The sequence below is a fragment of the Parasteatoda tepidariorum genome, chromosome 8 (genome assembly GCF_982258835.1).
Source record: "Parasteatoda tepidariorum strain Cologne lab strain chromosome 8, Ptep-v5.0, whole genome shotgun sequence".
NCBI lineage: Eukaryota > Metazoa > Arthropoda > Arachnida > Araneae > Theridiidae > Parasteatoda > Parasteatoda tepidariorum.
In genome coordinates, this window is record NC_141762.1 from 53,562,510 (window position 1) to 53,578,416 (window position 15,907).

Sequence of the window (15,907 nt, forward strand, 5' to 3'; positions counted from 1 at the left end):
AGCAAAATGGCATGTTAAAGTTGAGCTAAGTCTCTCCATATACGTTATAATATTAATTAACATAAAATTGATTAAATACAGTGCTGTATCACACACTGAATTCATTGAAATATAATTCTTTCTCGTCTGTGTCTTTTACTTTACTTAGATTTATTATTTGTTTATGTATTTATTGTAACCGTGATATATTTGGGTCGCATTCATTTCATCGACAATCACTTCATCGACAGGCCATTTCATCGACACCACTTCCTCGACAGGCCGTTTCATCGACTAGGTCATTTCGTCGACAGGCCGTTTCCTCGACAGGGTTGTTTCATCGACAGGCCATTTCGTCGACAGGGTCATTTCGTCGACAAGTCATTTCGTCGACAGGGTCATTTCGTCGACAGGGTCATTTCGTCGACAGGGTCATTTCGTCGACAAGTCATTTCGTCGACAGGGTCATTTCGTCGACAGGGTCATTTCGTCGACAGGGTCATTTCGTCGACAAGTCATTTCGTCGACAAGTCATTTCGTCGACAGGGTCATTTCGTTGACAAGTGATTTCGTCTACAGGGTCATTTCTTCGGCAATTGATTTCGTCGACAGGGTCTTTTCATTGACAGGGCCTTTTTCTCGACAGGGTCATTTCGTCGACAGGGTCATTTCGTCGACAGGTCATTTAGTCGACAGGGTCGTTTCGTCGACAAATCATTTCGTCGACAGGGTCATTTCGTTGACAAGTCATTTCGTCGACAGGGTCATTTCGTCGACAAGTCATTTAGTCGACAGGGTCATTTCGTCGACAGGGTCATTTCGTCGATAGGGTCATTTCGTCGACAGAGTCATTTCGTCGACAGTCATTTCGTCGACAAGTCATTTCGTCGACAGGGTCATTTTGTCGACAGGGTCATTTTGTCGACAAGTGATTTCGTCGACAGGTTCATTTCTTCGGCAATTGATTTCGTCGACAAGTGATTTCGTCGACAGGGTCATTTCGTTGACAAGTCATTTCGTCGACAGGGTCATTTCGTCGACAAGTCATTTCGTCGACATGATCGTTTCCTCTACAGGGTCATTTCGTCGACAGGGTCATTTCGTCGACAAGTCATTTCGTCGACAGGGTCTTTTCATTGACAGGATCATTTCGTCGACAGGGTCATTTCGTCCAAAAATCATTTCATCGACAAATCATTTCGTCGACAGGGTAGTTTTGTCGACAGGGTCATTTCGTCGACAATATTAAGAAAAGATTATTTTGTAGGCAAAGTCGTGCGTAATTTTGAAACTAGTCTTATGATTTTTTGGGTCGCATTCATTTCATCGACAATCACTTCATCGACTAGGTCATTTCGTCGACATGCCGTTTCCTCGACGGGGTCATTTCGTCGACAAGTCATTTCGTCGACAGGGTCATTTCGTCGACAAGTGATTTCGTCGACAGGGTCATTTCTTCGGCAATTGATTTCGTCGACAAGTGATTTCGTCGACAGGGTCTTTTCATTGACAGGGTCATTTCCTCGACAGGGTCATTTCGTCGACAGGGTCATTTCGTCGACAAGTCATTTAGTCGACAGGGTCATTTCGTCGACAAGTCATTTCGTCGACAGGGTCTTTTCATTGACAGGATCATTTCGTCGACAGGGTCATTTCGTCCAAAAATCATTTCATCGACAAATCATTTTGTCGACAGTGTCATTTCGTTGACAAGTCATTTCGTCGACAGGGTCATTTCGTCGACATGATCGTTTCCTTGACAGGGTCATTTCATCGACAAATCATTTCGTCGGCAGGGTAGCTTTGTCGACAGGGTCATTTCGTTGACAATATTAAGAAAAGATTATTTTGTAGGCAAAGTCGTGCGTAATTTTGAAACTAGTCTTATGATTTTTTGGGTCGCATTCATTTCATCGACAATCACTTCATCGACAGGCCATTTCATCGACTAGGTCATTTCGTCGACATGCCGTTTCCTCGACAGGGTTGTTTCGTCGACATATTTTCTCTTTAAAAAAAATATCGATATAGTAAAAAAGCAAACTAAGTTGTATGAGTGGCTATTACGAAGGTTGGCGAGCGAAGTGAGCAAGGGGCTGAACTTCCTAGTATTATAAAAATCTAGGAAAAAAAATGCATGTGGGGAAAAATAAAATGAAAATCCAACTTGGAAAACATATTGGGAAATAATGTTGATGAAATTTTTTGTACGTGACCTTGACGTACAACCTTGACGTACAACGCCCGATAGAAACGTTTGAAAGAAAGATACTTAGAACTATCTTTGGTGCCATACCAGAGGGGGGATGTTGGCGAACACGGTACAACTTTGAACTTTATGGGCTCTATAAACATCCTCAAATTATGCAGATAATCCGAAGCAACCGACTAAGATGGCTCGGACATATATGGAGAGGCTCTGAAGATAGCCCTGTAAAAATTGCCACCTTCAAGAACCCTCAGGGGTCCCGCTCTAAAGGTAGACCACCTACTCGATGGCTCAAAGACACTGAAAACGACCTCAAAGTCCTGAAAATTAAGAACTGGAGGGGAGTTGCCATGGACAGAGGGAGCTGGAGAAGGCGTGCTGTTGAGGCAGTCAAGGCCTGCAAAGGGCTGTTGCGCTCCTGAAGAAGAAGATGTTAATTTTTTTATTAATAATTGTTTATTATTTGTTGTGTTTCTTATGAATTTTAATTTAATTGTTACATATGTTTTATAGTGTAATAACATTTGTGTAATAACAAATGTGATTGGTGGCGTGCCCAAAATATTGTGTCGGGTGCCATAAATGGCACACGTGCCATTGGTTCGCCATCCCTGTCCTATATGTTCCCTAAACATTTATAAGTTCTTTTACCTTATAAAATAAACTTCGTTAATGTAAAAAAAAAAATAAAAAACTTACAATGACTCCACATTCTCGGTATGCGATGCAATCGAAATGATATAAAAAATGGTTCTAAATCAGAGGAGGGGAGGAAACCTGTCTAATTGGTTTTTATAATCTAAAACATTTGGGGAAAAACGCAATTTATTACGATATAACAAATAAATTGACTTTTGAGTTTATAATTAAGGAGAGTTATCCATATGCATCTGATTTTATTCTCATTTAATGTTTTATTAAAATAAGTTCAGCAAACTTGTTTTTTTAATCAAATATTAAAATGTTTTTCTTTTCGACTTGCCAGAGAATAAAAATTTATTTAAATTAATAAAATTTGCGGTGAGAGTATATATTTTAAAGGCGAGCAATAAGTCCTTTAGAAAGTGTAATCGGAAATGGAAATGTTTTTAAATATCATGTTTGATATGTGTTCTGAAAAAGAAATGTGAATTTTTGTTACCAAAACGAAAAAAGTGGAATTTTGAATGTTGATAGAACATTTTGTGAAATTTTGCCCTTGTGGTTTTCGCTATGTGTGAAAATTTTCATAATTATTTTTTCTCATTTGTAGTCTACTGAACAAATTTGATATTTTAAATATATATGCATTTTTTATTTTCATTTTTTCTGCATTTTAGTTTTGAGCCTCCTGGCTTGTTCAGTTGTTGTTGTTGCTGTTAATTTACGTCGCACTAGAGCTGCACAATGGGCTATAGGCGACGGTCTGGGAAACATCCCGGAGGATGATCCGAAGACATGCCATCACAATTTTGATCCTCTGCGGAGGGGATGGCACCCCCGCTTCGGTAGCCCGACGACCTACGCGCGAAGTCGAGCACTTTACGGTAGCACAGTTTAACGAGGACCCATACCTCACACCCTCGGTCCCTACGCAGACTGATCCAAGTGGTCACCCACCCGCACACTGACCGCACTCAGTGATGCTTGACTTCGGTGATCTGCTGGGAACCGTGTCTTAACGATCAGTCCACTGCGGGATTGGCTTGTTCAGGCAGAAAATAATCAAAATTTTGATTGGCGATAAGTCGTGCTAATAGTTGTCAGTAAGCGTTTAAAAATTGTGTTTTCATCCTGTGCAGAAAATCAGTTAAAAATTTATACTATTAAAAAATTGGTCAAATTTTAATTGCAAGATTTTTTTTTCTTTTTCGTAAAGTAAGAGTTATTTATTCTTACGTTTAAATTCCAGGCTTGACTTTTTGTTAATTTTCTTTTAAACAAAATGCGTCTAATTTAAATCCTACAAATAAAAAATGAATTAATTCATCATTTACTTACTACTATTATTATTCCTATTAAATTATACTATTTTTATTTAATTATAATAATAGTATAATTCAAAAATAGTATAATTTGATAATATTAGATTAGAATTGAATAATTAATACTATTATTAAATCCACTATTAATAGAAAAAACACATTTTGTGAAGAGCAAACACTAACACGCTTGCAACATTACGCCCGTGCTTCTAAACAATTTTGGTAAGGTGAGTAGCACTTTAAATATTGTGGGAATCTACAACCGCCTCGGTAAATACCTAAACATCAAGTTCGTGTTCCTATTGTTCTTCGAAATCTTTAATAGTAGTAACGAAACTAAGACTCAGTTCGAATAAGCATATTCCTGTCCTAATGTTAACGATGCTGAACAAAAAGTTTAAAATTGCAATTAAAGTGAACATTAAGAAATTACTTTTCCATCATAAAAAACCTAAAAAAAAAAATTTCTGTTGTTGTTCATTTACGTTGCACTAAAGCTGCACATGGCGACGGTCTGGGAAACATCCCTCAGGATGAACTGAAGACATGCCATCACGATTTTAATCCTCTGCAGAGGGGATTCCACCCCCGCTTCAGTAGCCCGATGACCTGCAAGCGAAGTCGAGCACTTTACGGTAGAACAGTTTAACGAGGACCGATATCACGCACCCTCGGTCCCTACGCAGACGGATCCAAGTGGGTCACCCACCCTCACACTGACCGCACTCAGTGATGCTTGACTTCGGTGATCTGCTGGGAACCGTGTCTTAACGATCAGTCCACTGCGGGACGAATTTTTTTTTCTACTTATGCAAATATAATAATTAGGTCTATGATTATTTTCATTTCTGTGAGAATTCGACTGAAGTCTATGTTTTTGTTAAAATTTATGTAAAAATGTTCAAACTTTTTACAGCAATAAATTTAGCTTTCCCCTGCTTGAAATAGTGTCTAAATTTTCATTGTAATATATTTTTATTACTTTTAATTCTAAAAATATATTTTATTAATTTGATTTGATATTAAAAACAATTTGATTGTTAACGTCACACTATATTAACTAGTGACCACGGTCCGGATATCATGCTTGGTAATGTTCTGAAGACAATCCTTACCTATCCTGAAAATAAGTGTCGAGCTATTACGATTTAGATATAGAAATGTAGATTTCGATACATCAACCGTTTAAACGCTTCTCAACTACCTATTAATTAATTTAAAAAGCGAACTTCTTTTAGTGCAATTGGAACAATAAACAGCCATAAAGAATTTTACTTTAGTATAAGATTAAATAAGTGCATTTTTCTTATTAATAATAGAAATATTTAGATTAAATCTCTAAAATAGTTTCAGAATTACGCATGACACTATCAACGAAATGACCCTGTCGACGAAGTAACTTGTCGAAGAAATGACCCTGTCGAAGAAATGACTTGTCGACGAAATGACCCTGTCGACGAAATGACCCTGTCGAGGAAACGACCCTGTCAATGAAAAGACCCTGTCGACGAAATCACTTGTCGACGAAATCAATTGCCGAAGATATGACCCTGTCGACGAAATGACCTTGTCGATTAAATGACTTGTCGACGAAATGACCCTGTCGACGAAATGACTCTGTCGACGAAATGACCCTGTCAATGAAAAGACCCTGTCGACGAAATGACCATGTCGACGAAATCACTTGTCGACGAAATGACCCTGTCGACGAAATCACTTGTCGACGAAATGACCCTGTCGACGAAATGACCCTGTCGTTGAAATGATCCTGTCGACGAAATCACTTGTCGACGAAATCACTTGTCGACGAAATCACCCTGTCGATGAAATGACCTTGTCGATGAAATGACCTTGTCGATGAATTGACTTGTCGACGAAATGACCCTGTAGACGAAATGACCCTGTCGATGAAATGACCCTGTCGACGAAATGACCCTGTCGACGAAATGACTTGTCGACGAAATGACCCTGTCGATGAAATGACCCTGTCGACGAAATGACTTGTCGACAAAATGACCCTTTAGACGAAATGACCCTGTCGATGAAATGACCCTCTCGATGAAATGACCCTGTCGACGAAATGACCCTGTCGACGAAATGACCCTGTCGACGAAATGACCCTGTCGACGAAATGACTTGTCGACGAAATGACCCTGTCGACGAAATGACTTGTCGACGAAATGACCCTGTCGACGAAATGGCCTGTCGACGAAACAACCCTGTCGAGGAAACGGCCTGTCGACGAAATGACCTAGTCGATGAAATGGTCTGTCGATGAAGTGGTGTCGATGAAATGGCCTGTCGATGAAATGAACCAGACCCATATATTTTTGTTTTGTGTACCTGTCAACTTCAATGCATAATTAGATTGCATATGTTCTACATGGCTTCCTGCCTGCCTTTGTGTTAAGTAAGAAATATATAGTGAAAAAATGTAGAATGTGTCACTTAAGGGAATTGATTGACTTACTGGAAATATAATGTGAATAACTGTTTTTAATGTTAAAAAATTTCATGTTTCAACAACCAATCAAGATTGCGTCTCTTGCAGGTATCCCATTAATTGGTGACTTTTTAAAACTGAACCTTGTTACAGATAAGAATGTGATCCAGCCTTGATAGATTTAACCTTAGAAAAAACATTTTGGCTTACATTCATGTGTTTTAAAATATTGCATCAAAAATCATATTTGCATTGTTTACACTTTCACTTTGTGATTCTGTTTCGCTGAAATTTTCAAATTTAACTTTGCTGTTTGTATTCATATGATTCAAAATTACACATTGTGATTAATATACTCAATTTTTTTTTAAATATCACATATTAATATTTTTTTATTAAAACATTGACAATATTCTATTGATATAGGCTTCTGACATTCACTTTTTTCTAGCTCAAATCTCAGGTATTTTTTCAATTATTTAAACTGTGTATGTAACATTTTTGGTTTTCTCTTTTTAGCTTTTTGGTTTTTTACCAAACTCATCGCTGATAGAGATGTTTCTTTTTTCAAATTTATTTATTACAAGCCTTAATGTTTATTCTTTGCGACTATAGTAAAATGTGTAAATCTGTGATTTTAAAATTAGCAAGTTTAGTACTAGTTCTTGAAACAATTTCATACATTTTAGTTTTAAAAAAAAATTCTCGAATTTTTTAAACTCTATGTCCACTAAATATGATATAAGTATTAAATATATAAAGTATATTATTTTTGTTTCTTAGGTCTTATTAAACAGTTTCTGAAGGATGTTGATTGGGGAGATTTAGATTATTTACTGATTGATACTCCACCTGGCACTTCAGATGAACATTTATCCATTGTAAAATATCTTCAAGGAACAAACTTAAATGGTGCAGTCATTGTTACCACTCCACAGGTTCATAATGTTTATTTTGATTTGGATTTTTATCCCTTGCTTGTAAACTAAATTTTTAATATCTTGTTTTGTGAAATTTAAGTATTTTTTTGTAGTGTTTAAAAATTACTGATACATATCAATTCTCATTATATCTCAACGTGTTTTATATATTTATAAAATAAAAATGCAAAGAAAAGAAATCAAAGAGAAGGAAATATATTAAAAATTTAAAAACAAAATTAAATTAAAAAAACAGTCAAAATTTCAAAGATATAATCTCATCATCAGCTTACACAAAAAGGCAAAAAATAGTGCTTTTTTAAATTTTTAATATTTTTCTATTATTATTTTTTTTCTATTCTTCTTAGATTTCTTTTTCCTATTTAATTTCTTTCCCTCTTTTTTTTGCATTTTTATCTGATACTGGGTTATATTTACTTATAGCATTTCTATTTACCATCCTACTACTATACTAGTTCTATTTACTATTTTTATTATAAATTTTCTTTTTTTATTCATTCTTAATTGCCTCTCTTTATATATATATAGTAAACAAACTTAGTAATTTAGCTTGATAGTAATGTATTGAAGGTTTCAAAAATGTGTGATGATTTGAAAATATTAATTATAGAAAATTGGAAGATGCTAGAAATATTTGCTGCATTTCTGCTTAAGATAACTTTATTCTCACCAAATTTCAAAATTAGTTACAAAGTTTGTAAACTAATGATGCTGTTAATTGAGAAAAACTGTAAAATAATGTTTTTTAATGTTTGTTAATTACCATTTGCGTCATGGAGTTCTTGTAAATGATAATTATTTTAAAAACAAGTCTGAAGAAGAAGTCTGATAAACACATGCCTGTGCAAAAATAATTAGTTTAAATATTCTATCATTCAGCAGAAGCAGTGTATTATAGTTTCTCTCCCTTCAAATCTGCCACACTAACTGTTGATTAGCTTTGTAGTTAATTATCAAACTTGGTAAGAATAAATTCCTTTTAAATATCTAAGAGTATTATAAACATTAAGGTGGTCAGGTAGTAGAGTAGTCAGTGTGTAGCCAATAGTTGTGGGTTCAAATCCTGCTCTGGTCATGGATGTTTCTCTTTGTGTGTTGTCCACTGTTGTGTAAATGTGATCCACTCTATGAACGGGCATCTGTGGCAGTGTAGTGTGGGAAAATGTTGCTTACCTCCATGACTTAGGTTCACAGGTGACCACATGGTTAAATGAGTAACACTTGCTCCATCTTCCGAGGCAAAGTTCGAAAAATTCAGTGCTTGCTGTTAGAAAAAAAAAAAACTATGAACATAAGGCAAATTTTAAAACTTATATCTTCACTATAAAATCAGATTTTTTTTTAATCTGAATATTACTAGTTTAAAATAGTGTAAAATATAAATAAGCTTTGTTAGTATATATATTACTTCTTTACAAACACAGCCTAACAATGCAAGTGTTCATTACTGTTTTTTTTTTTAAGATTAAACAATCATTGCTTAATTTATTTGCAAGGCATTTTATTAATTTTGTTTCTTCAAGAATATTATTTTGTCATTGCATTTGTACATTTTCTGTTATTAATTTTTTATATATATTACTTGGGACCTGTGTGATATTAACAACTTATACTGTCTGATCTTACTAATGTATAATAATTAACCTTGTATTCTTCTCTCCTATATATTTTTTAAAATATCTTATTTTAAGCTTTTACAATGTTGAATATTATTTACACTATCATTGCTAAAATGTATCTCAAGTTATATGAGTGAATTTTTGGAAGAATAATTCTGGTACTTTCTACTGTAAAATAATTTAAACAGATCGGTATCTTTTTCTACATTTTCTCTATTTAGTTTGATTATAAGATTTAATTGTTTCTTTCTTTTAGGAAGCTTCTCTTTTAGATGTTCGTAAAGAAATTAACTTTTGTCAAAAAGTTGATCTGCCTATTTTGGGAGTTGTAGAAAACATGAGTATATTTGTTTGCCCCAAGTGCAAGGTATTTAAGCTAATTGATCTCGCATGAATACTTCATGTGCATTTTTTTATGTGATGTTTAATAGGATATTGTTTTGGTTTTTTTTCTGCTATAAAATTCAGTGTCATTTATTATTTATATGTATATGCATAACATATATCCATGAATTGTATGCCAACATCAATTGTTTTTAAGGAAGACTTTTCTTGAACATTTAAAGTGGTAGTAAATTTCATGCTGTACTGTTTTATTTTTGGTTTAACAAATTTTATTTACATTGATTTTAACCACCATTTTTAACTGCTTTAGTAATTAAACAAAATAAGTTTATTTTAATTGTTCTTTAGCTGTCGCTTTAAATATTGTATGGAAATATGATTTCTGGGTTAGGATCTATGTGTATTTGACTTGATTAGGTTTTATATTTAAAGATTTTATTATTATCATTACAGACAGCTAACTACTCTAAAATTATCTGGAGAAAATAATTATCATCAAGAACAAGAAAAAGGAATTTAGAAAAATGTTTTGTTTAATTTGTATTTATTATATAATTCTGGTACTTTAGATCTGAAGATATATTATATCTTCAGATAAATATTTACAAACAAAATTTGACTAATTCATTTTTTTTTAAATATTCAGTCTCTAATGTTTATTAAATAACTATTTTTCTGTAAACAGGTTTCTAGTGAGATTTTCCCTGCAACTACTGGTGGAGGCCAAAAAATGGCTGAGGAAATGAATGTACCATTTCTTGGAAAAATTCCTTTAAATTCTCAAATAGGTAAACTTGATAGTAATACATATAACTGGCAACTTGTTCCAATCTATAGGAACTTTTTTATTTGAATATTTAGAATCATAGTAAATTTTATGATTTAACATTTTATTATAATAAATTTAATTAAGGATGAGTTTTTCCGACACTACATGCAACGAGCTTACAGATGTAAAATATAATAATTTTACCAAGAAGTTTTAAAATGTAGACAAAATTAAGTTTACATTAAATTGTTATTTAGTTATCACATTAAATATTCTTATGCTGCTAAGCTATAACTTCTGGGTTGGCACATGTAATGTATTTTTCTAAAGTTATCTTTAAATTTTAAACGTGCTTTTATTTAGTTTAAGTAAATATCACTGTAATTCCCTATTTTTAATTTTGTATTTATTTAATTATCATATTAGTTTAGTTAAAATAGTTTTTAGTATTATATTTGAGTTTATCAGGGTGCGCAGCTTTTTTAAAAAGTGCTTAAATGTGCTTATTTTCGATTTTCGTTTTTTGAAAGCCCTTAAAGGTGCCTTTTTCATTTGGTGTTTTTAATTTTTCCCTTTTTTGAAATAAGATTTTTCCTTTACCATGTTGATTTTCGCTTCGAATTTTGCAAAAAACGCAGTTTGCATTGTTCTGTTCAACATTTTCACAATTAATTCAACCTCAATCTATTTCGGGGTATTATCAGTCCGTAGCGTATGAAAACGCCATTCGTTTTACATGATTCAAAATTTCATAATTTTTGTCAATTGTCAAAAACAATACCAAAAGTTTTTTTTTTCCTTTTTTGACATGACGGTTAAAACAAGATAAAAACGTCAATTGTCAAAAACTTTCCAACCCTGCCTAGTTATGATATTTTTTTAAAGTACTTAAAAATATTTTTTGAGTACTTGAAAAGTGCTAAAAGGTGCTTATTTTTTGGTGAATAATTTGGCTACGCACCCTGTTTGCATGTTCTTCACTTAAAGAGACTCTTTAGCGAACATATTTCTTTATCCGAAAGATGTCCACTTTACCAAGATTTCTCTGAATTGAAACTCTGCACAAGAGTAAAATATTCCATGCTAATCAGCTAACTCTTTAGTGGTTGCATTGAAGAAAACGTTCATACAAATGTCTATTTTGTCTAGAAAATTATATAAGAAAACTAAGTACTATGTGCTCCTCCCCCCCTAAAAAACAGACCACCTTGAATAACTTTTGATCTAATGATTATATCTTCACGTTCTAGTTCTCCATTTTAATTGTTCGTGGGGGTGAACTAAAATATGCTAGTTAATTAGTGAAGACAATATTTTAAGTTCCGAAATCAGACAGAAATGTACTTTCTCTGAATAAACACACCTTTTTTTCCGCCAGATTCGGATTTCTGACCCCCAAAATATAGTGGGTAGCCGCAATTGTAACAAAAATTATTTCTATGAACAATTTTAAACTTACTATATCAGTAGTAATCTAAATATGGTTGTGTCGAATATAAATGAATGTTGCCCATCACTAAATACCCTGTAAAATTAGCCTAATTTGGATACCCAGTAGTAAATAATTTTTGATACTTTCATTTTACTCTTTTTTGATTTTGCTACAGATATCATTTAATTGAAAAATTAAGTTTAAAAATCAGCTTAAAATTATTGCTAAAATTGAATAATATGACTTTCCTATTTTCTACAGTAGTGGTTTATGCTTTAATCAAAATCATCTAATCACATGAATTTGCTTTATTATATTTCATAGCTTTGTAAACATGAAAATTGATTGTATTTGATATTTATTTTGTAAAAAATTAAAATTGAATACATAATGATTTTATGATAAAGAGTTCTGTGAAAAAAAAACTGTAATCAGCTGTTGTAGGACACTTGATTAGAGTTTTTTTGAATATGGTTTTTATAAACCCAACTGTTTTTTTTTTTTTGCTATAACAAACAGAATCATATATTTTTTAATTAGATATAATAGTATACCGAAAAGAAATTTTAATTATTATGTAAAATATGTTCATCACCAACCACATAGACATAAAATATAAACAATGTTTTATGAGAAATTTTTTTTAAGAATAATATTTTGAAAAAAAAAATCGTTCTGAACTGTAAAAAAACAAAAGTCATTAAATATTTTTCATTGCACTATGCTTGGATTTTGATAGAAAAGTGACTTTTCGTGACTTTTAACAGAAGAGTGACTGCTTCGTGGAAAGTGCAATTTCATTCTTCGGTTGTTGAATTAATGTCCCTTTAATATGATTCTCTTTTTTCATGTTATTTTGGTAATCGATTATAAAAGTACAATTGTATAAGAAATGGTATATGAAATAGAGTGGGAAAAAATTTATAGCTTTTGTTATTTTGAAGTTCATGAAAAAAGTTTTTGTTATAAGATTCTTTAATAAATTACCCTTCTATTGTTGTGTTTCTTTCATCTCTATATGGTGGATAAAAAATTTTAATTTACAACTGAAAATTTCTCTTTGCGGTATTTTTCTATATTTTTTATATCAATATTTAATAGTTTTTATATTTTCTAGGAAGAGTATTTAATATTTAACATACTATCTAAAATTTTTGCAAATTCTTTTAAATAATATAATATTTTTTAAAATCCTCAAAATATAAAATTTTTTTAGAAATAAGTGCAAAAACTTCAATTGCTTACGTTTAAGTGAGAAGTATGTTTTTCTGAAAAATTTCTTAACTTCTTAATTGGGTAAACTGAATAATGAAACTGATGAAATATTTTGTCATACACAAACTACTACTCTAATGGGCATGATGATATTTTTCGTCACGGAAATTATTTGAGGTGTGATGATTTTACATGTAACTATGAAAAAAAGTCCCTATTGTGAAATGAGTAAAACAAAAGTGACAGGTTAACTCACGACTAAACATTTAAATGCCTGTTTAAAGCACATAGTTCATAGAAAAATAAACTTTTGATTCTTTATGTTGCATAAATTTTGACTCATATTATTAAAAGTGAGAAAAGAAAAAACTAAATATGCTTACAAAAGACAAAAGAAAGGAAAAAAAACACATCTAAGTCGTTTTGTTTTACACAGTATTGTTTGAGTGAAACTGATTTGAATAATTGATCCTCTACTGTATTTAGTGTCAACTCTTTTTATCATTATGTCATGCATTAAATCATTATGTCATGCATTAATTTTTTTTAATATTTAGGTAGAGGTTGTGATGAAGGAAAATTGTTCTTGAAGGATTCAGAATCAGTTACAAAAGATATTTTAAATACTATAGTTGAAAGTATGCTCTTTGAATCATTTGAAACTTAAATTTTGAAAAATAATTAATATTTTTAAGAGTAAAGTATAGAAACACTTTCGATTCTGTACTGAGTTATAAAAAATTGCTTTTTCTCTCTATGTATGCTCTTGACCTTTACATTTTAAACGTAAGACAGAAGTAGGCATTTAAAATTATTTTAGGAGTTTCTTTATCTTTTATTACGATAGTTTTTATTGCAAAAAATATTTTTAAAGTATATTGAAAAATAAAATCATTATTTTTTTTAAATTTTTATTTTTTTAAAAACTAAATAAAGTAATTTTTCCAGTTTTTTCAAAACTCTTTCAACTTGACTAATTTTGATACACATTGCCTTTTTTTATAATTCTCACTTTCATGTTGCTTTGTAAACTTAATACTAAATAAGAAATATTTAGAATAAAAACAATTGTTTTTTCCTTTTTCTCCTTACAGGTATTAAGAAGAATTTGAACAAAGAAATGTAGGAACAAGCAATTTGAACAAAGAAAGAACTTTTTACTTTTATAAATTTATAATTTGTTCAGTCAAGTGTCTCACAATTTTTTCTTGGGTGCCTAAAAACTTACTCTGTTATAAATTGTCTGTGTATTTTTCAGACCCACAAGTTTTATGCTTTCTTTCAAAATGTGTTTACTTTTTTGGTTTCAACCAGTAGATTTTCACCATAAGAATTGATATAACTACCATTTCTCAATCTGTTGGACAAAGGATTATTTTTATTCTCTGCGGTACAAATATAGTATTGCAGCCAAACGAAAATTGTCATTCTAAGCACTTATGGGTAGGAAAAGTTACTCGCTGTTCACTACTTTTTGGCAAATTTGTGAGAGAGAATAACTTTGTTCAAGATGCCAGGCCAGTTTAAGTAACCAACACTAATTGGGATAAGAACATGTTTTTATTGTTTATGTCAAATAACCAACACAAATATAATAATAAAAATATTGTGTATTCAATTAAATCTTTTAGATGTGAAATGTGTTTAGTTTAATATACAGTACACCAAAAAAAAAAGAAAACGAGCCATTTTTAATGCTTCAAGGAGGTGACCTCAAATATGCTAATTAATTGGTGCAGACGATATTTCAAGTTACGAAATAAGACACAAAAGCGTACTTTTTCTCTGAATAAACATATCTTTTTTTTTCCCCAACAGATTTGGATTTCTGACCCCCAAAATATAGGGGTAACCACAATCTGGGAAATGTGGCTCCCTCAGTTTAGAATCCAAAGTTTGGAGCCCTTAGTGTTAATTTTACTTCTTGCATATTGCGCCTTAACCCGATAACTTTTAAAGCATATTGAAAAATTTTTACACACAATTATAAAATTCGTTTGTCCTAAGATAATTCCAGGCAATAAATACTTTTTTTAGTAAATATTTATTATTTTTTGCTATTTTATTCAATAATAGTCGAAACAATTTTGAATTGTAAGGTATAAAATTTTTTACATCATTTCAAAGGGTGTAATTTTACAGGGCAAAATACAAAATTTGAGCGAAGCTGGTTGAATAGTTGCTGAGAAATCGAATTTTAAAGAATTCGTTTATTTAAAATTTGATTTCTTAAGAACTATTCCATGGGATCCAAACTTTTGATTGCTCTCCTGACCAATCTATGGAGACCACATTGCGACTACCCCTATATTGTGGGAGTCATAATTCTGAATCCGTTGAAAAAACGGTTTGTTTATTCTTAGAAAGTACGTTTTTGTTTTTGATTTCGTAATATAAAATATCGTCAACACCAATTAAGATATTTGAGGTAACCCCCTCAAATCGTTAAGAATTAGCCCTAGAATGTGAAGATCTGATCATCAAGTCAAAAGTTATTTGGGGGTCCGTTTCTTTATAAATTTTTTTTTGATGCACTGTACATCTTCATAATAAATATAAAAGTCTTATAGCCAATATCTGTATATAAAAAGTCTTAAATAGCCAGAAAGTTATAAATTAAATTTATTTACTTACTGTAAATTAATGAACAAAAAAGGTTCTTTTTTTTTAAATCGCATTATTTATTTTAGTAAAAGAAAACTTTTTCCTATGTTAGCATATATTTTCCTAAATTTAAGATGACCGATATTTTTGGAATTCATTTAATCAATATTAATTAGAAAAAATTTTGTATCAAACTTAGTCAATATATTCATATTTAATTTGTTAAGGAAAGTAGCTAAATATTTTTAGAACTTACCGAATTACAAATTATTTTTTTCTTCAAAACATAATCAAATCTATAAAATCATATAATGAGAATAAAATTATCTCCCAAATTTTTTTCACTTTTAGACTTTTCTTTTAATTTCTAATGTAATAATATATTAA

General features: G+C 31.5%; 1 protein-coding gene across 1 annotated transcript in view; it reads left to right on the forward strand.

Annotated features, from left to right (window-relative positions):
• Nucleotides 1-14,182, forward strand: part of Nubp1 (NUBP iron-sulfur cluster assembly factor 1) — a 33,766-nt gene extending 19,584 nt beyond the window's left edge. The window contains exons 7-11 of the mRNA XM_016071586.4: nucleotides 7,379-7,533; nucleotides 9,412-9,522; nucleotides 10,186-10,288; nucleotides 13,474-13,554; nucleotides 14,011-14,182. Of these exons, the coding sequence (XP_015927072.1) occupies nucleotides 7,379-7,533; nucleotides 9,412-9,522; nucleotides 10,186-10,288; nucleotides 13,474-13,554; nucleotides 14,011-14,042 (482 nt within the window). The 3' untranslated portion in view covers nucleotides 14,043-14,182. The remainder of the gene's footprint in view (nucleotides 1-7,378; nucleotides 7,534-9,411; nucleotides 9,523-10,185; nucleotides 10,289-13,473; nucleotides 13,555-14,010) is intronic.
• Nucleotides 14,183-15,907: the final 1,725 nt, after the last annotated feature.